This window comes from Myodes glareolus, chromosome 4 (assembly GCF_982192425.1).
Source record: "Myodes glareolus chromosome 4, mMyoGla1.1, whole genome shotgun sequence".
In the NCBI taxonomy this organism is placed as follows: domain Eukaryota; kingdom Metazoa; phylum Chordata; class Mammalia; order Rodentia; family Cricetidae; genus Myodes; species Myodes glareolus.
Genome location: NC_142029.1, coordinates 116,904,657 through 116,932,098, shown reverse-complemented (window position 1 = coordinate 116,932,098; position 27,442 = coordinate 116,904,657). Strand labels below are relative to the sequence as shown.

Here is a 27,442-nt window from a genome sequence, read left to right as displayed (position 1 = left end):
ATGGATATTGGAGATAGCTGTCTAACAAAATCAATCTGTTCCAGAGAGTTTAATGCAGGAGAGCTATGCCCTCTTCTCTCCATCCACCAGATATGTCAAGAAGATTAGCTTTGTGGTAAGAACTCAATTGTGATGGAAGGCTGGTTATTTCTTATAGTTTAAAAGTTAATACCTTATTAATATTTTTATACCTCATTACTTCCTAAAGGAGTTTCTATATTCCTAAAATCCTATTCACCAATTTTTTAAATTGAGGTTTAAGAATTAGCCCTCACTTTTCTAAACAAATTTTCCTTTTAGATTATAATTTTTTATTTTTATTTACAATTAGCATTCTATGTTAGAACCACCTCTTGGGCTGAGGCTGTGGCTAATGGTTGGGCTTGTGCAAAGACCTTCTCAGTCCCTAGCACAAGTACTGCTACAAGTACAAGTACTCTGCTTCTTTGGAACTGTTTCGTGATATTTTATTTCTTAACTACTTTAGGTTTATATTCCACTGAAATGTATTTGTAGCATGACAATAGCTTATTAATCTTTGTAAAAACATTTGAAAGAAACTTATTTCCATAAAACCAATAAGTGATCATTAATAGTCTAAAATTTCATATTATATGGCATTTATCACATTGTATACTTAATATACAATATTTAACATTTAGTTATTTGGGGAGAGAAGTTCAACTTTTTGCTAGTTAATCATGGTATCTTCTCTCATAGATTATACATATTGGCTTTTCAAATAAATCTTATGTTTATATACATACATACATACATACATACATACACACACACATGAATATCACAATGTTACAGCCAAAAGTATATTATGAAAACCAGGTATTCTGATACAGAATGTAGGTTATTCCTCACAATGACAATACATAATATTTATTATTTTAGTACACATCTGCTAAAATGATAGCATATTTGTTTGCTTCCGAAGAATTGAAGTTATTCTGACAGTTTAAAGAAAATCTTAAACTCATTGCTGAGTTTATGAAAAACCACCATGTTTTCATTTATTGTGCAAAAGAAGTGTTTTTAAAATGGAAAATGCCTGATCAGCACAAAATAATAGTTGATATACAGAAAAAGAAACTGGAAAATGAAGGGTCTCTGTACAAAAATGTTAAGTAGTTTTGAAGTTTTAAATTCAAAGCTCCCTCTGAACCTTGCCTGCCTTGGCCATCAGGTGCCATCTGTCATCCAGACAAGCCTAGGAGTATCCTAAAATCATACCATCTTCATGTCTTCAACTTCGGTTTCTTAACATGCATTTGTAGATTGTTTCACTTCAACATGTTGCTTTGCTTATGGTTAACCACTTAACCAATAACTGCAAAGGTAGGGATTTGACCACTGTCTTTAAAGGCTTTAGTTTTCCTACTATCTTACACATATGCCACAGACCGCATGCAGAAGTCAGAGGGCATAGTTGTTTCTCTCCTTTGACCACGTGGATCCTGGGGATCACATGCACGTTGTCAAGCTTGGTGGCGAGTGCATTCACCTTCTAAGCCATCTCGACTGCCTCAAAGCTTATATTTCTTAACCTACAGATGCATCTCACTTTCTAATCTCATATCTAGTTAAGCTCTTAATATTTGTGTTCTCTGATTCACCTATTATTATTGCTGTTTTGGATAGGGTCTCTTGTAGCTGAAGTAGGCTCTCAAGTCTTGATATTCTTTATTCCACATTATGAGCTCTGGGATTAGAGGCATGCACCTCCATTATAACCTCAAAATATGAGTTCTCTCTTTGTCTCTTGCCTATCTCTGCCTCTTTCTCCTTTCTCATCTTCTCTCTGTAGGGCGAGGGTCAAGCCCAGGGTCTGGTGCATGCCCAGTAAGCAAGCTATTGCTGAGCTATAGCACCAGCTGATTTGACACGATCACCACTGTGTCACTTGTGAACTTGGCATCTGCTCAGAATTCTGTCTGCAGTGCCATTCACCACCTGTCCTGGTTAACTCATGTTTTTTTTTTTTTTTTTTTTCAGAGTTTGGCTGAAGCATTCTTTTTTTTTACTGTGATTCTTTAAGCCGAGAGTCTAGTACTTTCCCAGACTCTAATGAATACTGAAAGGATGAAATTATTTGTTTTTAGCTCTAATAAAGAGAATTATTGACCAGAAGAATTCTAAGAACAGAATAATGTTCTGTATAGGTAGAATATTAAAACAATTTATAGCCTAAATTATTAAATGTCTGATTATTACTGTTTATTTGATGTAATTCTATGCATTTTTGGGAGTTCTAGGGATCATATGTGAGGCAAGATATCTATATACGAATATATACTTAGAAAATCCTTTGGAAGGGCAGTCAGTGCTCTTAACCACTGAGCCACCTCTCTAGCTCTCTAGCCCCTAGGGATTATATTTTAACAGTCTACTCCACATTGATTTCCAATGCTTCATCTAGTTCTCTGCAAATAGTAACATCAAAAATATTGGGAAAAATGGAAAAGACATTTAATGGAGGAAGCATAATGACTGGCTAGTCTATGCTATTGCTTTTATACAATTTACTTATGCAACTCTGGAAAGAAACTACAAACATTGTAGTTTTTACTGAGATAATGACAACAAAAATTATGAGTAAGAAAAAAATCACTGCAACCACAAAATTACCTTTTAAAACTAAATTTGTATCAATACAATTTAAAAAATGTTATCTATTCAGTAAAGACAACCATAAACATCAATATATTAAAATAGTTTTGATATAAAACTATTCACTGTTGACAGTATTTGTATTATTATGACTATAAGACAGTTAATTCTTAACTTGTAAAAAGAACAAATTCTAAAACAGAGATAAGAAGTAACCAATGGGGCTGGAGAGATGGCTCAGAGGTTAAGAGTACTTACTGCTCTTCCAGTGGTCCTGAGTTCAATTCCCAGCAACCACATGGTGGCTCACAACCATCTGTAATGAGATCTGGTACCCTCTTCTGGCCTGCAGGCATACATGGAGGCTGAACACTGTGTGTGGTGGTACATGCCTTTAATCCCAGTGCTTGGGAAGCAGAGGCAGGTGGATCTCTGTGAGTTCCAGGACAGCCAGGGCTACACAGAGAAACCCTGTCTCAAACCGCTCCACTCTCCCCAAGGAGAGAAGTAACCAATGAAAAAGACCACAAACTCAGCAAGCAGAAAGCCATATGGTTATTACACATAAAGTGATAAGTCTAATAACTTCAAAACAGTAATAAATTACTTACCGCCAACTTGTTGCTGGTCTGTGGGAAAGAGGAATGTTTACTTCTGATTTTAAGTTGGATTCTTGAATTTGTTTAAGTGCCTCATCCAATGGAGGGACTGGATTGTGAAAAATTAAGCAAATAGAAAAAAACATAATAAGGAATCATTTTTTATTACCAGTGGTTTATTGATAGATAACTGGCTGATAAAGTATTTCAAAGTTCTTGTATAATATATTTATAATAGAATTAAAATTTAAACTTTGATATTTAGTCCTAAAAAATAAATTGTTACCTTGAGGTCTTCATCATTAATTTTATGATGATATTTATTTGGAAAAAAGTTAATTCGAAAAATGTGTAGGTGTGTAGGCTTTTCTGATATATAAACTCTTCTATATTTGATCTCATGGTCTCAAACTTTTACGACCATATGCTACATGGACACTAACCCCACACAGCTCTTTAGACCTCTTATCCATTCTTGTTTTCTGTACACATCCACTTTGAAAGCCTTCCAATGTGCACTTAGGCACGCAACATATTTCCTTCCTTTCCTTCTAATGCTCCCCTCACTGTCATTCGGGTAGAAGCACAGCTGTTCCTTAAGAATGTTACCTCTTGCAGCCCTTAATTATGGGAATATTATGTCCCAGTCATCAAATTCTGTATATAATTCAAAGCCTTGGGATAGGAGAGATGATTTTCTAGGTTCAACTCTTTGTACAAACCTAACACTTTACTATTCTATTGTCTGTAGTTTTCTCTAAGGTGTTTAAGCAAAGTCACTGACAGTTACTTAGGGGTTAGTTCAGACTTGCGCTCTAGACATAAGAGAGGGTAACGGGTGTGAATATGATAATAATATTACATACATGTATAAAAATATCAAGGTAAAATTTATCACATAGAATGAATACATGCTAGTAAAATACTGTCATTTATTAAAGAGTCTTATGTGTGATGTTCTCTGTCAAGTTCTCTTTGTAGCTTGTCTACTCCTACACTTAGTGATCCTATTGACCGTGGTATCCGAGTAGATTACCTCTTCTGTCTATACAGTTACTGCTTGAGTGAGGAATATAACACATATTCCCAGAGCTAGTCTCCTCCTAGCCCTTAATTTCAGTATGTTGCTACTTCCATCCATATTCCATGTTGTCACTAGAGTTACCTAACAAAGAGACCTTACTATGGGAGAACTCTCTAATATTTATTTCCTTTTCTTAGTAAAGGAGCTCATACTGTTACGAGTAGAAACATATCCAATATTGAAAAAGTTTCAGTTTCCCTTACAAATGGAGCAAGATAGGTTAAATTATATAAATGGAGGCCTCTAAGGAAATGATTTAAAGGGCGTTCAGAGGCATAACCTTTATGTCTTCTTTTTTCTGTCTATCCAATCTTTTTTTTTTTTTTACTTTTTATGGTTTATTTAACTTTATTTTATGTACATTGGTGTGAAGGTGTTAGATCCCCTGCAACTGGATCTTCAGACAGTTGTGAGCTGCCATGTGGGTGCTGGGAATTGAACCCGGGTCCTCTGGATAAGCAGTCAGTGCTCTTAACCACTGAGTCATCTCTCCAGCCCCATATCTATCCAATCTTATTGCTGGTGATCTAGCAGCTACCATATCCACAAGAGTAAAGATAGAAGCCATCTGTAGAAAGTAGTTAGCTGAAAGACAGCAGAAGTCTGTACAACCATGGAACCAGCTCTTGACCCTGACCTCAGGACCTAGCCTATGAGAGAAAAAGAAAACTCTACCATGCTTTGCTTTGGTGTCTTTTGACGGTGTCAGTGTTCCTTGTAGCACCTCTTTACACTAAGATCCCTTACCAATAGAGAAACGGCTTGCTTTCCAGTTCAAAAATGGCATTTTGTATAACGATGAACTTTCTAGTATGACATACGAAGTTCTTCAGGAGTTGGTTCCAACTTATTTCTAGTTTCAAGTTAATATTCTTCTCTTCTTATCCCCTAACTTATGCTTCTGATATACAAAAGACACAATTCACTTGTATGAACTGTTCCTTCTGTCTGGCTACCCTTTATATTTCTCTTTGCCTGGCAAGATACTAATTCAAGAGTCATAAACAATGACTTAGTGTCCTGACATAGGCTAATGCTCTTTCCTTGTTTTCACAGTAGTTACACATTCTGCTATCACATCAATTATAGTACCAATGATACTATTTAAATTCTTATCCAAAATAAGTTGTGATTTTTAGCATTAGAGTACAGTTTTTTATTTCTGTAGCTCAGTATAGCTGGGGACAGAGTATAACACAGTACAGTACACGATGGCTGGGTAGATGATGGTACTGCCAGCTCTCTTTCTGTAAGCCTTGACATATTGTTAGTTCTGTCTTGCTGTTTAAGGTCCAAAAGTGTGGATCTGATATGAAAGCATCAATCACAGTCATACTTAAATTCCTTTTTGAAATGTATGTGCTGTGTATACACATGCTCACATGTGTGGAATGCATGTATGTGTAGATGTGTGTGAAGGCTGCAGGTTGGTACTGAGTGTTTCAATTACTCTCCACTTGGTTTATTCAGACAGGGTCTCTCAAATGAACCAAAAGCTTGTCAAGACTAGCTAGCAGCTTGCTCCAGGGATCCCCTGTCTGTGCTTCCTTAGTGCTGGAGTGCAGGCTGTGGTTACGGCTGTTTCACTTGACGTGGTTCTGGGGACGCAGACTCCAGGCCTCATGCTTCACAAGTGCTTTACACATGCAGCCATCTCCTCATCCAGTTATATATCCTTCAATTCTTAATTGGTCACGGGTCTTATATTATTGGGTTTATTACTTTGGAGATGTTGTTCTTTGCCAATCGTTCAAATAAGAATTTGAAGTGAACTACAAGTAAAATACCAGAATGAATGTGATACTAATTTCCTGAACCTAACAGCTAAATTTTCTGTTAAGTTACTTGAAAGAAAAAATTGATTTTAAAAAGACAAAACACTGTGAACTAGCATGACGTTGAAAGAAACTCGTGAGTGAATAGAGGGTTTACCAATGCAGCCAACATAGTATTCATCAAATTCAATTTAAGTCACATTCCTGTTTTTCATTTGCTTAAAGTGCCTGCTACTCAAACAGCACACAAGGCTGTTGTGGTTTTGGTTTCTACTTGAATTTTTTTAAATCTGTAATTTTATTGTTTACTTGATTTAAATTTAATTAAAACTTTCATTTTTGTTTCAGAATTGTTTCAGAAATGATAGGTACCTGCTCTCCTTTTCTGAGAGAGAGGAACATGGGCACGCTGGAATTTTTCAGTAACTTCTTCAAACTTCTGTTTCCTCTGTTGAAGGATGCGCTCTCTAATTTGATATTCTCTTTCTTCTTGTTCTTTGCGCTTCTCTTCAAAAGCTCTAGATTTAAGATATGACGGAAACAGGATAGACACATAGTTTTGAACAAAACAGAAAGAATGATGTGAAAACACCACTACTTATGAAATAACAGTTTTCATTTTACTTAGAGACAACACATTTCTGATTTTAGCAGGCCATTGGCTAAGAATTAAAATATCCTTGGAAAATGGTCATTTCAGACCACCATTCAGATCTTTCGAATGAAGAGAAAATTCTTCAGTAAGGCCCTTTTCTGATTTCTGGCAGATTTGCCAAGATCCCATACCTTGCTGGGGCAAAAAGCCTTTCCTAACAGCATGCTGTTTCTGGTATTTACTGGTGAAAAAGAAGCAGCATTGCAAATTATGGGAAAGTCAAGGAAATGACTTTTCTACCTTTTACAGCAAAAGCTTAAAATTGGAAGTCATATAAATCTTAACTTGGCTAAAAATACAGTTTTTATAAAAATGTTGGTTTGTAAATATTAACCAATAACTCTTCAGTAGACAAAGTTACAAACATGTGCCCTGTAGTGTTCAGTTTGAAAAGGTATTTATTATTATTATTATTATTATTATTATTATTATTATTATTATTATTATTATTATTGTGGTGTGGTACATGTGCTCTAGCAACTTGTGGAGGGCAGAGGCCAACTCTGCAACGCTGGTTTTTCTTCTTCCTCTATAAGAAGTCCTGGGGTCACACTCAGGTGTCAGGCTTGCCAGACCAGCATCTCTGCCTACTGAGTCATCCTGTCCGTCCCACATCCCCAGTGTTCTTAACTTTCCTCTTTATTTATAATTGCCCCTAGGCACTTTCTATTTTCTCTGTTTTAGCTGTACTGCCTTAAACAGTTAATTTTGTTCTTGCAAAATATGTTTGTATCACTCAAGAAATGTCTGACAAAAAGTAAGACTACAGTGCAAACCTGACACTGCAGGAAAGCACCAAAGGCACTGCTTTGTCGTGTATGAACTTGGGGACAGCTAGGTGAACTCTTTTAAGATTCTTCCTGTTCTAGGCCATTGTGGACCACTATTAAAAGGCCCACCTTGTCTACAGAACTGGTTGTCTAGAGAGTTGCAGCACCGGGGACAGAGCTTTGTGCTTTCAGGAGGTAGTATGTGGGGAGCAGCACCACAGGAAGGGAAGAGAGTCTGATCTCCCTAAACGATTTCAAGTACCTAGTTTCACAGTTTCATTAAGTACAGTATTGGATTACTAGCCAGAGAGCTTAGGAAAATAAGAAAAATACAAGGCATCCACATGCAGGTAACATGATTTGATGTACATAAAACTCTAAAAATTCTACATAAAGCTGATACTAATACATAAATTCAGAAGATATACAAAACCAACACACAAATAAAATGCATTTCTATGTACATCTTATATAATGAAAAATCCAGAAAAAACATATTGCATTTTCATTTACAATAGCATGCACGAGTATGAATGTGCATTTAAGCATGCATGTACACCCCCCCCACAAATACATACATATTTTAGGGATAAAATTCAACCAAAGAGGCAAAAATGACATATACCAAAAACTACAAAATGCAAATGAAAGAACTCCAAAGGAAGGCTTGTCTATATTTACGGATTATTAGTCAGTAGGGCTCAAAGCTTACAGGTTCTATCCATTCTCCACTCTGATTATGTAGCTTCTCTTTAATGAGTCTGGTCCTGTCACTCTCCTATGACACATGACAGTGATGCTATGTGACTGCCCGGGCCACACTGGATGTTTGCAACACTTAACTTTCTGTTTGAGAGTGCTCACTTTAGGAAATGCCAGGATGCAAAGATTATTACTGATGACCTTGAGATCATCTCGTGGAGACGCAGCCCAACTTAGCTGGCTATAGGGAGAAACAGCTACAGGCAGAGAACTGTCTGGTTTGCTTTCAGCAATAGTGGTGAATCAAGCAAGCACAAAGCATGTGACTAAAGAAGCATAATCAATGTCAAGATCACCACAGATAAAACTTCAGGAGAATCATAGATGAAATCTGAGTGCAACAGCATGAGACTTCCAAAGGAAAATCAAGCAGCTACATCAGTCAACACAGACAACCAGAATATACTGCTTTAGGTTACCAAGTTTGTGGGGGATTGTTATATACCAGTAAATGATTCATATAATAAGTACAAACTGATTTTTTTTACCATGTATCTGTTACTTATTGGAATTGGGGAATAAATATTTAATACAAATAAATTATATACTACTTTTATTTCATTTGTTTTTGCTGTTGAAGACAGGTTCTCACTATGTACCCTGGTTGGTCTGGAACTTGCTGTGTGACCAGGCTGGTTTAGAACTCATAGTGATCTACCTGCCTTTGTCTAATGAATGCCAGAATTACAGGCAGGTGCCACCAGGCTTGTGTTCTTTACTTCTTTGTATATCTAAATATGACAACTCACACCCATTAAGTCTATGCGGTATTTGGATTAAAACAAACCGTGTTTAGAAAGTCACATTTCATTTCTCTCTGGAGACATGACATTTAAGCTGGACAGTTATGAAAATTAAGGAGAAAGAAAGTACTCTAGCAGAAGTAACGGCAAACATATGTTCAGAGCTAGAGAAAGAGACAAGGCAGACCTCCTCCTGAATATTTAAACTGAGAAAACACAACCAGTTTAGTACTGAGGAATGAGAGCTTCTGAAGATAAGAGGTGGTATCCTCCTTGCTAGCATTATAAAGTTATTTTAATAGAAAATATCATCTCCATTACTTTATATTCCTCCATAGTGGTCCTGTGCTCTATATTAAAATGTGCCCAGAAAAGAATTTCACACTTCACTTTCCACAACTGTACTAACTTGTGTCAAATTACAGCACTGACAGAATGTGGCCAGCAAGCCTGTGTTTTTCCTCTTGAGCTCTGTGACATGCCCTAACATAGAGTCCGAAAAATTAAGTATAGCAATATTTACATTATAGTTCTTTCCTTACTCAGTCAGGAGTTGCAGGATTTCTTTTATTTGGTGATGTGTCAGGCACTCAGGGAAGCAGTGGGAATGAAGAGGCAGGTGATGGAAGTGAGGAAGGAAAGTTTCTGCACCTCTACAGAGTTTAGACTCAGAAAACCATGTTGTCATTCCTATTGTCTCTAAGCTTAGCATTTTTCACAGAAGACACAGTTGGCCTTGGTAACTTTTGAAGGGTCTGCTCAATGTGCGCAGTTCTGCTTCATGACATACGTACAACACCTTGGCTCAAGGTGAGCGACCTCATTAAATGACAACCATATGCCAAACAGTTTGTTTTGCTTTCCCAGGAGTCTACAATTGTGTAGTATCATTTGCTGGAAGGGTTCTGAGGAACAAATAATGTGCCATGGCGACAGTTTCTGTAGCAACATAATAAGCAGTAGCATTGAGAGCACCTGAGCCCCAGGAGGTGGTGGTGGGATCGGAAAGGCTGCCTTTTGTGGTGCCTTCCTTTCTTCTGGACAAAACTCTATTTCAGATGTAGGTAGTTACAGCCTTCAAACATGACACTTAACTTTAAAACTCAACCACATTTTGAGGTATTAGAAATTAAAAACTAGGCACAGAGTACCCTTTCAAATTAAAAATGCAATTGGAAGAAATCTTTTTCAAGAATAAGATATAACAAATGATGGTGCTAACGGTCTGCAAGAGACAAAATCAAGAAAACACCAGGAGTTTTCTACATGACAAAGAGGCACATGCTTTATATTATTAGCCCTGTCCTCGTAAAGGTCAAAATTAATTACAATTTCCAAAATCTATACTGAAATTCCCAATTTTTCAATGGGTTACTTTTCACTTGATTGGAAAGAAAAACAAACAAACTGGAGAAGAAAACACCCAAATACAGAACACCCACATTCTGATTAACAGACAGAATTAACAATGTATATAATACAAAGTACTGCCCCCCCCCTTTCCTCTCTCTTTGTTTGAGACAGTTTCTCGGAGTAACAACTCTGGCTGTCCTGGAACTAGCTCTGTAGACCAGGCTGGTCTCGAACTCACAAAGCTCTGCCCATCTCTGCCTCCCAAGTGCTGGGAGTAAAGGCATGTGCTACCACCATCTGGCCAGTACTTCAAAGACTGTGATATCAGCTGGGCAGTTAAAGTGGTGCACACCTTTAACCCCAGCACTCAGCAGGCAGAGGTAGGTGGATCTCTTTTGAGTTGGAGGCCGACCTGGTCTACAAGAGCTAGTTCCAGGACAGCCAAAGACGCACAGAGAAACTCTGTCTCAAAAAGAAAGAGAGAGAGAGAGAGAGAGAGAGAGAGAGAGAGAGAGAGAGAGAGAGAAACAAAAATTAAAAATAAAAAGAAACAGAGTTAAAAAAAAGAGTTACATAAAGACAGAAAATTCACAAAGAATCTGGATACTGTATGTTATTGTGTTGTCTTTGAATTGTTTGACTGTTGAGGAAGGAGCAACAGCTGCAAAAAGACATTCAATTATAAATGCTGCTGGATGAAACCAACCTATATATTTTGAAAATGCCTTGACTTCAAAATTTAAGTAAAAAGATATGTTGCTTTAAAGAAGAGGTTTTGCTTTTGTTAATACAGAAAATGAGGGGCTGTGGATTCATTCTGGGTTAAGAAAAATGAGGTTTAATCAAGCCAGACCCCTTGAAAAATCTCCTATAGGAGCAGAGGGCCCAAATGATCCAATGTCTCAGAGCACCTCTGCTGCAGTTTCCTCTGAGTTCCACAGTCAGAACAGCTTCAAGACTGCTGCCTGAGAAGATACAGTCTCACAGAATACTCCATAATCCTAAATTTTCTTTGGGTCCCCATAAGATTATCAGCATCCCCAACCAGCAAGAAGTAGCCTAGAAAACTATGCCCACATTCCCAAAAATTGGATTATGGATGTCTGTCTTTGTTTAGATTGTTGGTTATGAGTTGCTATGGATAATGGTCAGGAAAAAAAATCTAAACAAAGGAAATGAGATTCAAGGTTCTTGTTTTGAAAAGAAAAAAAGGGGACACAGATATGATAGATGAAATGGAAGATTACTGAATGTATTTTGAAAGGAAAAAAAGAAGGACATAGATAGGGTACGATAAAAAGGGTAGATTATGGAATCTACTTTTCAAAAGCAACTACTAGTTTTAAATGTTTTACATTGGACTTGATTTTTGTATATTGTATACAAATTTTGCATACTGATTCAAATTTGAGATTAATTTGGTTAGAACAAAGTGTATATACATTTCTAATCTTGTTCAAGGTATTGTACCTATACAGTTTATTTAACAATGTAATGCAAATTTCTAGTCTTTGCAAGTTATTATTACCAGCTGTTTAGGATAATAAGGAAATGCAGGTTAGTAATTAGGCACCATCTTGTCCCATTAGAAAAATAAATTATAATAACTACTGTCAATGACGTAGAGAAATGAGATTCTTTTATGTTGCTTGCAGGAATCAAAATAAGTATAGTTTATTGACACACAAAAAAATACAACTCTTACCTCAAAGGGACTAAGAGATAATTAATGCTGGAGCCAAATATAAGTGACCCATTGCCTGGCAATGTAGATTTGAATTACTCCAAATATAATGTTCCATATATGGTAGCAGTTTCATGAAGTTTCCAGAAAAAAAAATAAAGTAATAAATCAAGATATTTTTAAAACATACTGGTAGAAACATCAGGTGGTTAGGTTTTAGCGAAGCAGGGAAATTGATGCATATATGCTTAGATTCTATCTAATGACTTCTTAGTTTTTGAGTTGGTAGAAGCTAAAGGTCTGCCTATATATTTTGACAGGACTTACCAAATAGTCACAGAATATTAGGTCAAACATAGAGGAGGGCAATAAGTTGTTCTTTAGAGAACTAAGATGGTCTAGGGTAATTTCATTCTGGACCTGCAGTCGTCTAACTCTCTACATTCACTGAAATTATAATAAAAATCCATCAGTCTTGTAGAATAATTAATGTGGGGACAGCTTTAAAACATTTTTTAAAATGGGAATGTCAGTTAACAAATCACCATGAAAACAGTGTGGATGTCTTTCAAATAACTAGACACAGAAATATCCTCTGATTCAGCTATTCCACACCTTGCAAAATATCCAGAAGAAATGAAGTTAGCACAAACCATCTGCGTTATTGTGTTTATTGTAGCACTGTTCTTCTAAACCAAGTTATGGCATCAACTTAGGTGTTCGTCAACATATGAATGGACATATACAGACACAAAGAAGTGTCACTCACACAGAAGGGAGAATAAGACCCTGCCATTTGCAGAAAAAGCAGATGGAAGTAGAGGATACTATAGCACACAAATACTGAGACACAGAATGCCAAGTAATGTCTTTTCTTTTTCTTGTATGTGGAAAGTTAAAACAAAACAAAACAAAACAAAGGGCCTCAAGTGTCAGAGTAAATATAAAGGACTGGGATACAAGTGAGTGGGGTATAAGACAGAGTATAGTGGGGAGAGTAAACATGTGACTGGCAGGGAAGTACAGGGGTGGAAGGGACGTGACCACGGCGAGCTGCATGTGTGTATGAAAAACCACAGTGAATAAATCAGTGTGCAAACAGTCCAGGTTAAAAGAGTGAGAGAGAAGACATGAAAAGGACAGACAGATGGTAAACAAGCACATGACGAATATTCTATCCCATTAGTCATTAGGGAGCTGTAAACATAAAGCACAGTAGGAGCTTTCTATACACCCAGCAGAATGGCTAATGTAGAAGTACTGAGAGAAGCAAAGCATGAGCTACGTAGGAAATCTGGATGTTGTACTGCTGCGGGTACAGTGGGCTATTCTGCAAAAGGCTAGATGTTTCTGAAAGGACTAAACAGGTAGAGATCATGTTTATAAGTCAGTAATGTACTCCTAGTCATTCATTCCAGAGAAACTTAAACCTTATGTTCATATGAAAACTATACACGAATGTTTACAGCTTCTATCCACAAGAGCACCACGCTCACAATCATCCGTGGGTAAGCAGTTTGAAAATTTAAATGCTGTTGCTGCAGGGCTGTAGCTGTAGCTCGGTGGTAGAAGTATGACAAGCAAAATTACTACTAAAAAAGTCAACCACCACCACCACCAACAACAACAAAGTCTCAAACACTTGAGCTCAACACATCCGTGGTACATGTCCCTTGGCTAACAGTGGCTAACTATTCTTCCAGGGACTCTTCCTGTCCTATCGTCTATGAGATGTACTTCTGTTCTGCTTCACAGGAGATTTAACCACAGTACTTACTGAGTGTCATCTCTCATTGCTACATTATTAACAATCTGATTGTAAGAATATGTCTTTTACTTTTTACCTTCTAGAATATGAAATCTTAGAGATTCTTAGTCTATGACATTTTAAACAGTTAAAGATAACTTCCAAAGATAATGAAAAAACTGGCACGTGATTTTTCTGTCTGAAGGGAAAATACTAAATACTTAAAAGTTTACAATTCTGACTCCAACTTGACTAGACAGCATAAAACAAAAGTCTGTAGTCATCTCCACTGACAGCGGTCATGTGCCTTATACGATCCTCTGAAGCCAAAAAGTACCAGAAGAGCAAGAGCTTACAAACAAAACCAAAAAATTATTGAGTTATTCATTCAATAATTCAACATCGCTGAACAATGGAAGGATTAAGTGCAAGAGAAATACAACGGCAGAAAGAACTTCCAGGTAAACAATTTTGTAGTCCACGTGGGATCGCAGCATGTGCCCAATGACGTGGCTAATGTGCTCCAGGGGTCTCTACTACCATGAATTACAGTAATATGGGGACGGCTCTAACAAAAAAAAAAAATAAATGTTGGATAACCACTCTGAATCGAAAGATGGCTCAGTGGTTAAGCACTTGCTGAGGACTTGGGTTCAGTTCTCAGCACCCACATGGTGGTTCACAACCATCTGTAACTTCAGGTTCAGGGAATCTGACAGCTTCTTCTGGTCTTTAAGTGAGTATCAGGTATACATGTGTGCACTTACATACATTCAGGCAAATACTCATACACAGTTAAAATAAAAATAGTAATATCTTTAAAAATTTAAACCAGGTGGTGGTGGCACATGCCTTTAATCCCAGTACTCTGGAGACAGAGGTAGGAAGATATCAAACTGTGAGTTCAACAACAGCCTGGTCTACAGAATGAGTTTCAGAGCAGCCAGGGTGACACAGAGAAACCCTATCTTTAAGAAACAAAGCAAAACAAAACAAATTTAGTAACTTAAAATCCTAAAAATGCTAAGAAGTGGTTGGATACTTTTGAATTTTCTCCACAGATACCTTTTTTGGTAATGACCTAGAAATTGCAATTTAAGGCCTTCTATCATTATTTATTTTTTCTCCCCTTTTTGTAATTGAATGAGGAGGGTACCACACTGAAATTAAATAAATGGTAAATCTAAATCAAATTATAGTCTATTGCAGTTAAATACTTGTTGATCTTTTAGTTAACTATGATATGATACAACATCAAAAAGACCATAGTACATTTCATAGTCATCTCTGTCAGTATAACTGTTCTGTAACAAGAAAAAACCATGACAGTCACAACCGGGAGCTAGAAAATAGACTTGGTCTTCCAGGTAGAAGAAGAAAACTTACAAAATCATGAGCATCTTGATCATTTGTAAATAAACCACAGTCATGACTCAAGTCTAGGAAGCACCCCAAAGTAGAGAAACAATTAACTTAGAATAACTTTGAATTTCCACACTTCTGAATAAAATACAATTACTTACTTTCTTCTCCGGTTTGACTCCATGAAATATTTACGTGCTCGATTCCGACATATTTTTTGTTGCTGTAGTAGTATCTGGCGTTCTTCTTCTAAGTTTTTCTCAAGATGGATTTTCATATCTCTAGTGATGCCATTTAGTTAAGAACAACAGTGTATCTTTAGTGAGTAAGTGTCTGATATAATTAGAGTCTCATGGTAATGACACGATAATGCTTTTGTGGGACAACTAATATGTGTACATATTAGTGTTGGTATATGATAGCAAATGTTATATACATAATACATATATACACACCAGCTGTGAGGGTGTTTGGCATTAATGGAGCCCTAACATATCTGTCTTCCCCAGGAGACCTGCATCCTTAGGACCTAAAGCAAGGTCTGCAGAAGAGGAGACCCTTAGCGAAAATTGATGATTTGCTACTAAAATTGTAAAAGAGTGAAAAAAAAATTCCAGAAGAAGTTGGGCTCTAAGGAGGTAAGGAAATAGAGAGAGGATGGTGGTAGTGGTAGGAATCCAAGTGAAGACTCCCCATTCTCTGAGAAAAACAGAGATGACCATACAATGCCATCACCGTCAGCCAAAAGATCCCTTGAGAATGCGATTCTAATGATCATAACGTTCTCCGGAAGAATTAAGATGTTTTATATACTTTAAAAGCAAAGCTTACTGACATTCCCACTATGTTACCAACAGTAACATCAAATGGGAGCTCGACTATTTCTCAGGGAAAAATCAGAAATAATCCAGGCTGTCAAATTTTGGGTCCCCTGCTCTGTCTTTCTTATGTCCGACAACAAAACGGGCAAAGAAGGAATCAGAATAATCAGAACGTGCTTGGGTTCAGCAGCTCTGGGACGGGTGCGGGTGCGGGTGCGGGTGTCAACTACTAAAAGGGAATAACACAAGATTTTACTCTCTGTGCATTTCTCTAAGAGCCTCGACTAAGTGCGGAGTGTCTATGAAAGTAAAGAGTATTACACTGTAATTCGAAAAGGCGAATCTTCGCCCATCCAATACAGGGCCGATGCAATTTAAAATTCACAAAAATATGACAGCCAAGTCCAACTGTGGACGCGGGGAGCCAGGGTGGCAGGGGAAGGGGTCGCGAAGTAGGAGAAAAAAGTGTAACTTTATGTTGGGGGCGGGGTGGGGTGGGGTGGCGGCCGCTAAAGCGAACACCCGCACTGAAAATGACTTGCCAGTTTCCATGCCCCTACGTGCGTGCTCCCGGGAGTCTCAGGCGCCGCCGGGATGCGGCGGGAAGGATACAGGTAGGCGCCGGGTCGCGGCCGCCCGCTGCCGTCCCGGGAGCCCAGCGAGTCCGAGGGGCCGGCGCCCAGGCCCGCGCCTGCGCTCTGAGCTCCGGGCCTGCCCGCTAGCATCCTTCACCCCAGCGCCGCCCGCATGGCCGCTCGGAACCTCCTCCCCGGCGCTCCGGGCCCGCGCGCGCGCGTCTCCCGCCCGCGTCACCGGCGTCGCAGACTCGGCCGCGGCGGTCCTGGCTTCGCGGCCGCGGCGACTGTGGCGACGACAGCGGGGAGGGCGGCGACCTCGCGGGGCGACAGCAGAGGTGGCGGCTGCGACCCCGCCGCAGCCATCTTGACAACCAACCGACGCCGCGTCCTTCGCGACGGAAACCAGGGGGAACGCTGGGCGAGGCTGCGGGCAGGGGGCGGGGCTGCGGGCAGGGGGCGGGGCTGCGGGGCTGCGGGGGAGGGGCCCGAGCAGCCAATAGGAACCCTGATCGCTCAAAGCGGGCTGGGGTCGTCTGAGGTAAATTGTGGCAAACGGGGTTAAACCGAGGTAAGAGAAGCTGAGGTACACTGAAGTACACTGAGGTGAGAGAAGGTAAGCCTCGGTAAATTGAGGTAAACTGAGGGGAGCTGTGATAAACGGAGGCAAGTGGAGCTAAACAGGTTTACTGAGGTGAGATCAGGTAAACTGAGGCAAGTTGAGATTTTTTTTAAACCTATTTTTTTTAAACCTCAGTATGCAGAAGCATACTGAGGCAAGTTGATATTAAAGCGCATTAAGCAGAGGCAAACTGAGGCAAGCTGAAGATAAACCAGGATAAAATGAGATAACTGAGTAATCTCAGGTAAACTGAGGGGAGCTGAGGTTAAATTGAGATGAGCTGAAGCAATCTGAGCTAAGCAGAGGTAAACTGAGGTACACTGAAGCAAGCTGAGTTGTGCAATAGTACTTTCTCATTGGACTGCCAGTCCGCAGATAATAAGATTGAGACTTTTTATTACTTATGAAAGCTTGGCCTATAGCTTAGGCTTGTTCCTAACTAGCTCTTAGAACTTAAATTAACCCATTTATATTAATCTATGTTCTATCATGTGGTGTTATCTCTCTTCCATCTTGCATCTCCTGTTTCTCCTGGTGTCTTTCCAGGACCTAGATAATCTCCTCCTACTTCCTCAGTCTGCCCAGAAGTCCATCTATATCTCCTGCCTAGCTATTGGCTATAGTATTATTTGTGTTTTAATAAAGTTTGCCTAAAGATCAGAGGACAAAGCAGCCATATTAGTCAGTCATACAGGCTAGGGAGTGGTGGCACACATCTTTAATTCCAGGACGCAGGAGACAGAGGCAGACAGATCTCTGTGAGTTCAGAGCCAATCCTGGGCTACATGAGATTGAATCTGTCTAAAAGAGAAACAGCTCACACAAAGGTGCTCCCAGCACTTGGGATGACATGCCTTTCATCCCAGCACTAGGGAGGTGGAAAGAGGAATATAAGGGGAATAGACAGGACCTCGGTGGTGTGTGCCGTCTTCAGGATTCATGAAGACAGGATCTCGCCCATTTCTGTCTGAGGTAGAAGTAAGAGCCAGTGGCTGGCTGCTTTGCTTTTTTGACCTTCAGCTTGAACCCCAATATCTGTCTCTGGATTTTTATTATTCGTGGCACAGTTGGCCCTTCAGCTCTTTGTCGAGCCAGCCACAGCAATGTATCTTCACCCCGTGTACAGATTTCCCACAACAGAGTTGAGCGGATGGCAGCCCCTTTATTTCTGGGGCTCACAGTTGTGAGTGAGTACAGCTGAACTATGCTTTAGAGCTTGATTCAGTCCTCCCTTTAGCTAGTATTTTCCCTGGAGAATACTAACAGATGAAAGACAGCAAATGGAAAAATCCCTAGATATGGACAAATATTACTTGGCAGTTTAGAAATAAGTATTTGGGGCATAATTTGTTAGATATGGAATTCTGTGGTTTTAGATCATAAATCTTCCCTGGTTATCACTCTCTTGAAAATCACTATTGTAGGGCCTGTTCCTCGAGGCTGAAGCACAGGATGCAAGAATTGTTTACTCTAACCAGCTTAGCTTCCCCTACTCATTCTGCCAGCCCGAGGGAATTAGTTCAAAGCCTTGTTTCTGTCATTGCTATGATAATTTCACCTGCTAAGGAAGGTCCTCACCGGCGCCCTAAATCTCCTCCCATCTGTCTGTCAGGATCCAGACTCGCGGTCCGGTATGGGAAGCACGCCCTGTATCGGAGAGTGGGTTTCGCAGATAAGCGCGGGACACACTATCTCTTTAAGAAAAAAGAAAAAAGAAAAAAAAAAAGCTTGCTAAGTGGAAAATTTCTTCCCCTACTTACTTTCCTCCTGAGACTTCTGCCACCCTCTCTCCACTGCCCTACTTAGAATGACTTAACTTCAGCGAATCCTTCTGGTCCTCGCTCGCTGCCAGAGTCTGCAAATGGACCATCACAGCAAAAGTAGCCTAAAAAGAAGTCCAGATTTAGCTTAATAATCTCCTGGGAAGATGTTCCAGAAGGGATCATCGTACTGAAATGACTTTTGTAAGGGAAATTAAACAGAGTTTTGAGTCACTAGGTTAATATCTATGTAAGTGAAAATTTGGAACAAGGCTGGGCCTTTTTGTTGGAGCCCAATGTAGAAACATCAATTTTGACTGGATATTAGTTAGTTTTAAATTTTTTATTTACATTTTATATGTATAAATACTCCCAGATTGCTAAGCAGAATGTTCAGAGATCACTCTGGAGCATTAAAATATCTTCGCCTTTCTAAATTCCTAACAATTCAAAAAACAAACTTTTTCAACTGAAACTATTTTAAAACAGCCTTTTTTTCCCCCTTTCAAACAGAGATATTCTGATTCAATTGGATTGTGTTCAGGGGACTGAGCTTTTTGACGTGTCGCAAGTCTACATTTGATTTTAACTGCAAAGGGCTTAAGTTTCATTCAATGTCATGGCAAGATGACAAAACAAAACATATAACCCTAACAAGAAAGGGAAACTATGTATGCTGGGACAGTTGGGTGCGCTGGCCACGTTTGAATGCTCTAACCATAAACGTTGGCCCTGGTTCTGTCTCCAATGCTGTCATTAGACCTCTGTCTCTCCAAGACTAGCAAAGTAGGGCACTGTAAAAGGCAAAGGAAAGTGAGAAATTTATGGTTGCTATTTACAATATTTGCATTTTAGCTTTCCTGAAAATTTCGTTTAGACTGTATTATTTAGTAAGTGGGAAATGGTAGCCACATTATTATTGTTTTATATGGTATATCGATTAACATTAAGAAGCATGATTTCACATCAGCACGGTGTCAGCCTCGTAATCCCTGCCCTTCAGAGATGGGGCCAGGAAGATTATCCTTTGCTGCAGAGTGACTTTGACGCTAGCATGTGCTACTTCACCTGTCTAAAAACCACAAAGAAGAAAGGCATGGTTTGTTTTCTCAATGTCTACAAATGCCTGCTCAGTAGTTACTCTTTGTCTAAGTGTTGCTTTGTAAAGGTAATAAAAAATTAAAGGGTGATTTAACTTAAGGTTGTTATCCATTTTAAAAGCTACAGGTTTGTTGATTTCTAATTCTTTTCTTAAAACTTCAAAATATTAAGCCAGTTTTCCTACAGCCTATTTAAGGGATTCAATCCTAGACTCTAGAAAACAGAAAGTTGAGAGGCAATAAAATTAAAGGTGAAATACTTGGATAATAGATAATTTGAAGATTTTTATGAAGTTTATCTTTTGTGAGGTCTAGGACAGTACAATGCTTGTAAGCACAAGGGGCTGTGTTCAGATCCTCAGATCCACAGAAGAGGCCGGGGTGGTGTGCTGTAGTCCTGGCACTGGGGAAGAAGTGGAGACAGGCAGATCCTTGCTCACCAGCCAGTCTAGCTGAACTGGAAGCTTCAGGTTCAATCATGGACCCTTGTCTCATAAACTAAGGTGGAGAGTACTGAAAGATAGCCGACATCAAATCTGACTTCCACAAACATCTGTGTCCACCTGCGGGTGTGTGCATGCATGTGCGAGCACGTATGCGCACATGCGCGCACACACACACACACATACACACACTACATAAAGAATAAAACTAAAGCACCAATATTTTTTATAAAGACATCTTAGTTAAATATAATGCTTAATTCATTTTTATTTTCTAACAATACAACTCATTTATTAAGGATTTTTTTTTCTCTCTCTACCTACATATCTGTCTCTCACAGCACATCTACTATATGCAAGTACTTTCTAGTTACTGGGAATTTAGTGATGAATAAACTTCATACTACTCTTGTAGACAACCAGAGTTTGATTCCCAGCATGCACACCTGGTGGTTTGTATCTGCCTGTCGTCCAGTTCAAGGGAGAGCTGAAGTGTTGGACCTCTGCAGGCACTTGCACAGACATCCACATCATTAAAAAAGTAAAAATTAAAAAAACTTCAAAATGTTATGGTTTTAAAGTTTATATTAAATTTTCTTGCCAGTATAATATATTAGGTTTCAAAAAACTACTTTAGAAAAATGTACTTGGGTGGGAAGAGAGAGAGAGAGAGAGAGAGAGAGAGAGAGCGAGCAGGGAGACTGTTGTAGATAGAGTGCTCAAGAATGTTCTCTAAGGAAGGGAAACTAGGTCAGAATACAGGAAGGGGAGCCTGACTCAGTTGTCTGCATGATGAATATAAAGAATACATAGTCTGTTTCTGGTAGGGTCTTATAAGGTCCTAATGTGAAGCCAACCTTTAGTTGATAGAAGGGCATTTGGGAGTTAACATCACGTTCTAACGTTTAGAAAGGATCACTGGAGTGTTGCACGATTAATAAAGACTCAGAGACAGATATTGGGGTTCAACTTGGAGACCAGAAAAGCAAAGCATCCAGCCACTGGCGCTTACCTCCACCTCAGTCTGAAAAATAGTGATCCTGCCTCCAGGAAACCTCAGAATGAGACTGAGACTGAGAGCTGTCTCCTGTTTTATAATCCTCTCCAGTTCTGGGATTAAAGGCATGCACCACTACCGCCTGGTTTCTCTGGCAAGCTAGTGTGGCTACTGGGATTAAAAGCTGACCAGTGTGGCTGTTTTACTTTTCTGGTCTTCAGGCAAGCTTTATTTGTTAAAATACAAGTGAAATGCCATTGTAGTTACTGTGAAGAAACTGTAATGTGAGGCTAGGACTAGAAACAAGGAAGAGTAGCCTGAAGGTTGTCACAGGGTGTTGGGGAAGTTGACGAGAGACTGCATTATGACTGCAGTGATAGAAATGACAAGTGATTAAAATTTGAACCTTTAGTCAGTAAGCTGTGTTGATAGATGGCTATAGCAAGTGTGAGGAAAACGTCATTATTGACTTTCAGGACATGGGTGATGGTTTAACAGGTAAAGATGCTGCTACATCTGTTGACCTGAATGGAATGCACTTTGGGTAGGTGAGAACCAAGTTCTGAAAGTTGTCTTTTGGCCTCCCTAATCATGTAAGGGCTTACATGGGTACACACTGACCCTGATCTGACAGAATTAAAATAGAACCTTCCAATTCAGAATAATGAGCATTGTGGTTTACTTAAACGGGGAAGAACAGTAGGAGTGGCGAGGCCTTGACAGCACCATCCATGCTGGAGTGCTGAGCTGCTGGATCCTGTGTGAGCAGTCCCAGCTTCTGTGGAGGGAAATAATAAGCAATTAAAGAAAAGAATAAGAAGCTGAGTGGTGGTGGCGCACGCCTTTAATTCCAGCACTTGGGAGGCAGAGGCAGGAGGAGCTCTGTGAGTTTGAGGCCAGACTGCTCTACAGAGTGAGTTCCAGGACAGACTCCAAAGCTACACAGAGGAACCCTGTCTCAAAAAATCAAAAAAAAAAAAAGAAAAGAAAAAAGAAAAAGAAAAAAAAGAGCGAGAGAGAGAGAGAGAGAGAGAGAGAGGCATAAGAGGCTTCAACTTCATTAACATTATCTCATAATAGTGTTCTACTTACAGAAGAGACTAAAAGCTGTTTTATTGTTATAGAAATGATCTCAATGGAATACTGGACCAATTAGTAGGAAAATTTGAGACAAATTAAGTTTAATCGGGTTTCTTGAGGAAAGAGTAATTATCGAATCAGGCAAACTGCAGAATTCAGAGAGCTCCAGCTAGCAATGTAGTCACAGACTTTCATACGCTCCACACAGAAGCAAAATAGAGAAGTCTGTCTGGGTGCAACTAGGCATTTTAAAAACAAGTTTAGAAGCTAAATATTTTATGTGTAGAAATGTTGTGCTTGCATGTACACACCATGTGTGTGGTAGTTCCTACGGAGACCAGAAGATAGCATTGGGTCACCTAGAATTGAAGGTAGATCTTGTGGAGACCAGAAGAGAGCATTGGGTCACCTACATTGAAGCTATGGATGGTTGTGAGCTACCACATAGGTTCTGGGAACTAAAATTAGGGCCTCTGTAAGAACACGTGCTTTTTAAGCCAAGTGGTGGTGGTGGTGCACACCTTTAATTCCAGCACTCAGGAGACAGAGACAGGCAGATCTCTGTGAGTTTGACGCCTGCCTGGTCTACAAAGTGAGTTCCAGGATAGCCACGACTGTTAACACAAAAAAACCCTGTCTTGAAAAACCAAAACAACAACAACAAGCGTGCTTTTGATTGCTGAGCCATCTCCCTAACCCTAGCTAGGCATTGCTACATGGGTCAGGGTTTAATCTGTTGGATATCTACTCAGCTGTTGGTGTGAGCTGAAATGTAGCTATTCACTACCAAAAATACACTCTTACAGTAGGATATGGTATATTTAATAGAGGAATTCTCCAAGTATGAGTCAGCCTTACCAACGACTCCTGCTCCTTTAATCAAACAGCTGCTCCAAACTTGCAAGGCTGTGGCAGCCTGGGACGGGCAAGCTTCTGTACTCTTGCTTTGATCTTGTCTGAAAATGTTCTTTTTCCCCGTTTTCTGCAGAAATATTTTCCTGCATAAGTGAGAGTTTCCTAAGTTTTCCTGGGAAAGCTGTGAAAGAATGAAGTATTTAAATTCTATCTGATTTAGAATGCTGAAGATAATGTCTTCTTCATTCAACTTCATAATAATTTAACTAGAAACAAAATTAAAGTACATACATCAACTAATATTGTTATCGAGGCTACGCATATTGTCAGTAGTGTTGGAACTGCATATAGATGATGAGAAATAATACAAAAGTGACACATGTCATATTCGATTGCCTGCTGCTTCTAACATGGTATGTTAAGTATGGATATATTTTACCTAATTTAATCCACACAATGATTCTAATTCTGCAAGAGGGGAAATTGAGCTATGGTAACACTGGGGAAATTTCTCCAAGGTAAGTAAGGGGTGATGAACTCAGGATACAAACCAGGCAGCCCACACTTCCAGCCACCTCTGTTGCTTCGCTGCAGAACCCCTCAGAAAGTCATTTCAATAAATAATAGATAAGAGTGTTTGGGTTTACACAGTTGGTAGTGAGGAAGTAAAGGCAAAAAGAGGTAATTAGTTTAAGATATTTATTAAGTAAATATTTGTGCATCTATTGTGCACCAGCCACTGCACCATCACCTTCAAACAATGGTTCTGCTTTGGCCCTGAAGGAAGATGTAGAAGATGATATCTTGAATGCGAAGCCAGGCCCAAGGGAACTTTACTGTTTTTTAATTTTGAAATTAAGTGTGTTTCTAGAATGAAAAGCCATTGTAAGGGGAAAAAGTTAAGACTCACATTAGATATGGATCGTTTAGAAAATGATCTTTTTAAATTTAAAAGTATTTTAAATTCATTCTTTGACAGTTTCACATATGTATATATTTCTGTCAGATTAACTCCCAATTTAACAATCCCATTCTCTTGGTGTTCTCTCTCCCAACATGTACTTTCACATCCTTTAAAAAATAACCCAAGTTCAATTATTGCTGTCTCCATGAGCATGGATAACCTACTTGCAGCTATATATCTGAAGAAAAAGGACTCCTCTTCCCCAGAAATTACTAATTGCCAGTAGCTGACTTCTTAGCTGTCGGTGGAGTCTAATGGTCCCCTCTCTTATCCATGCTGTTCTGACTGGCTTGATCCTGTGTGGGTCACCGTGGCTGCTGTGGACCTGTGAGTGCAATGACCATGTTTTGTCCAGGAGACAGCACTTCACAGCACTCCCCCACCCTCTGACTCTTGTTATAGTTTGTGCTCCCCGTTCTGGGACGTTCTCGGAGCCTTGGGAGGTTGCTGTGGATGTTCTGTTTAGAGCTGAGCACTTAGCAGTCACGTATTCTAGAGCCTCTCCAACGACGACTGCGCACTGCAAAGAGAAACATCTGTGACCAACACCAGTCTATGGCTAAACACAAATATTTTGAAGGCATTTTGACATTCCCACTTAGCAAAACAAAAGTAGGAATTCCCCCGGCCTCAGAGACCTCCACAGACATTGGGTTTTCAACCAGGTTTACAGCACTAAGCATGGATTTTCTGTGGAGCAGGTCTCAGATCCAAAGCAGTTGGTGAACTCTACCAGTCTTGTTGCTGTTGTACCTATGGACACATCTTGTCTGGAGGGTCAATGCTGTAGCATGCAGAGTGCACCCCTGTGGTGTGGGAGAATTATCTGTATTCTGTCAATCATATTTTAATAAAACGCTGATTGGCCAGGCAGGCAGTATAGGCAGGAAAGCCAGACAGGAAGTAGGGGTGGAGCAAAGAGACTGGGAGTATTCTGGAAGCAGAACCTCCCTTGTCACTCCTGCGCAGATCACTGAAGAAGCAACATGTAAGCTGCCCCCGCTGGAAAAGGTACTGAGCCATTATGGCTAACATAGATGAGAATAATGGGTTAATATAAGTTATAAGAGTTAACAAGAAGCCTGACCTAATGGACCAATCAGTTTATAACCTGATATAGACTCCGTGTGATTTTCCTTGGGACTTGCTGGCTTGTTGGGGTACTGGGCGGGACAGAAACCCCAACAAGCTGGCCCTCATGTTACATATGGCGCCCAGACGTGGCTAACTGAATCCACAGAAAGCTTGAGAAAGCTTGGGAAAGAATAAAGCATGTTTTCTTGGTAGCAGCAATTTCTGGGGTCTGCTCTGCTTGCTAGAGGCAAGCAAATGCTCTTAGATGCTTCCTGACTCAGCCTTAGCTGCAAAACCTTGCAGCTCATTAAGAGGTCCTGCCACGAAACACTTAAATGCTGTTGGTGAAAAGCTGAACGCATGCTTTTCAGTTTTCAGTCGTAGCAGGAAAAAAGCTGTGCTGTTTTAAAATGCCGGCTTTCTGGGCTGTCCTGCCAGGACAAACTCTGACTCTTGCAGGCAGGCAGTCCGACTGAGTGTGGTCCGTGAGCAGAATGATGCAGCTTGCTTGCTAGCAAGGACCTTGAAACACGACAGAGTTGTGGCAGTGAACACAGCTCTGGCTGGTACCTCAGCCATGATGCTGGAAAGCTAAATAACGGGCTGGGTCTAACCGTCAAAGCCATGGTTTTAGACTCATGTGGTCAGAAAAAAGAGAGAGAGATACAGTAAAGAGAGGTTCAAAGACGAAGAAAACCTCTAAATGGTTTACTAAGTGTTAAAAATATATGCAGGCTAAAGGTTAAAGTTCTTAGGGTAAAAGAAGAAGAAAGAAAGTAGTTGGGTGTGGTGGTACACACCTTTAATCCCAACACAAGGGAGGCAGAGGTAGATTGACCTCTGTGACCTCTAGGTGTGGTAGTACACGCCTTTAATCCCAATGCCTGGGAGGCAGAGACAGATCTCTGTGAGTTTAAGGTATGGCAGCACTTGCCTTTAATCCCAGCACTTGGGAGGCAGAGACAAGTGGATCTCTGTGAGTTCAAGGACAGCCTGGTCTACAGAGTTATTCCAGGACAAAGATATACAGAGAACCAGTCTCAAAAAGTTAGAGTAAAAATATAAGAAATAGAGGTTAAAATAAAGCCGCATAAAGATGGAAAATAAACAGAGAATCTTGATACTGTATGCTATTATTCTCTCTTTGAATTGTTTGAATGCTGAGGAAGGAGCAACAGCTGCTAAAAGACTTTTGTTTAGAAATACTGCTGAACTAACCCAAGATAGGTATTTTGAAAATACCTTGGTTTCAAAACTGAAGTCAAAAAGTATGTTACTTTGGAGAAGAGATTTTGCTTTTGTTTCCACAGAAAATGAGAGGTTGTGGATTCATTCTGAGTTAAGAAAAATCCAGTATGAACAAGGAAGGCCACCTGAGAAATCTCCGACAGGAACAGATGGACCAGATGTCTGAATTCTACATCCAGAACAGATTCAAGACTGCCGCCTGAGATGATTGAGACTCACAGGATACTCCAGTCATGACTTGATTATAACTCTAAGTTTTCTTTAGGTCCCCATAAGACTGTCAGCGTCCCCAACCAGCAGGAAGTAGCCTGAAATACTACGCCCACATTCCCAACAAATGGACTATGGGTATTTGCCTTTGTTTTAAAAAAAAAAAAGAGGGAAATGGTGTGGGAGAATTATCTGTATTCTGTCAATCATATTTTAATAAAACGCTGATTGGCCAGGCAGGCAGTATAGGCAGGAAAGCCAGACAGGAAGTAGGGGTGGAGCAAAGAGACTGGGAGTATTCTGGAAGCAGAACCTCCCTTGTCACTCCTGCGCAGATCACTGAAGAAGCAACATGTAAGCTGCCCCCGCTGGAAAAGGTACTGAGCCATTATGGCTAACATAGATGAGAATAATGGGTTAATATAAGTTATAAGAGTTAACAAGAAGCCTGACCTAATGGACCAATCAGTTTATAACCTGATATAGACTCCGTGTGATTTTCCTTGGGACTTGCTGGCTTGTTGGGGTACTGGGCGGGAC

The 27,442-nt window shown here is 39.7% G+C and overlaps 1 protein-coding gene and 2 long non-coding RNA genes across 6 annotated transcripts in view; 2 read left to right on the top strand and 1 right to left on the bottom strand.

The window, feature by feature from the left end:
- Window positions 1-16,714, bottom strand: part of Cep126 (centrosomal protein 126) — a 42,757-nt gene extending 26,043 nt beyond the window's left edge. For all 3 annotated transcript variants that reach the window (XM_048433320.3, XM_085689928.2, XM_085689929.2), the window contains exons 1-4: window positions 16,587-16,714; window positions 15,315-15,434; window positions 6,450-6,595; window positions 3,231-3,327 (exon numbers count right to left, since the gene is read on the bottom strand). In XM_048433320.3, the coding sequence (XP_048289277.3) occupies window positions 3,231-3,327; window positions 6,450-6,595; window positions 15,315-15,434; window positions 16,587-16,699 (476 nt within the window). In that variant the 5' untranslated portion in view covers window positions 16,700-16,714. The remainder of the gene's footprint in view (window positions 1-3,230; window positions 3,328-6,449; window positions 6,596-15,314; window positions 15,435-16,586) is intronic.
- Window positions 16,715-17,085: 371 nt separating this feature from the next.
- LOC125399742 (uncharacterized) overlaps window positions 17,086-27,442 on the top strand; it is a 71,984-nt gene continuing 61,627 nt past the window's right edge. For both annotated transcript variants that reach the window (XR_015737763.1, XR_015737764.1), the window contains exon 1: window positions 17,086-17,165. This is a non-coding gene — a long non-coding RNA (uncharacterized LOC125399742). The remainder of the gene's footprint in view (window positions 17,166-27,442) is intronic.
- Window positions 25,179-27,381, top strand: LOC148122440 (uncharacterized). Its single transcript, XR_015737761.1, has 2 exons — window positions 25,179-26,362; window positions 26,432-27,381. It is a non-coding gene; the product is annotated as an uncharacterized LOC148122440 (long non-coding RNA).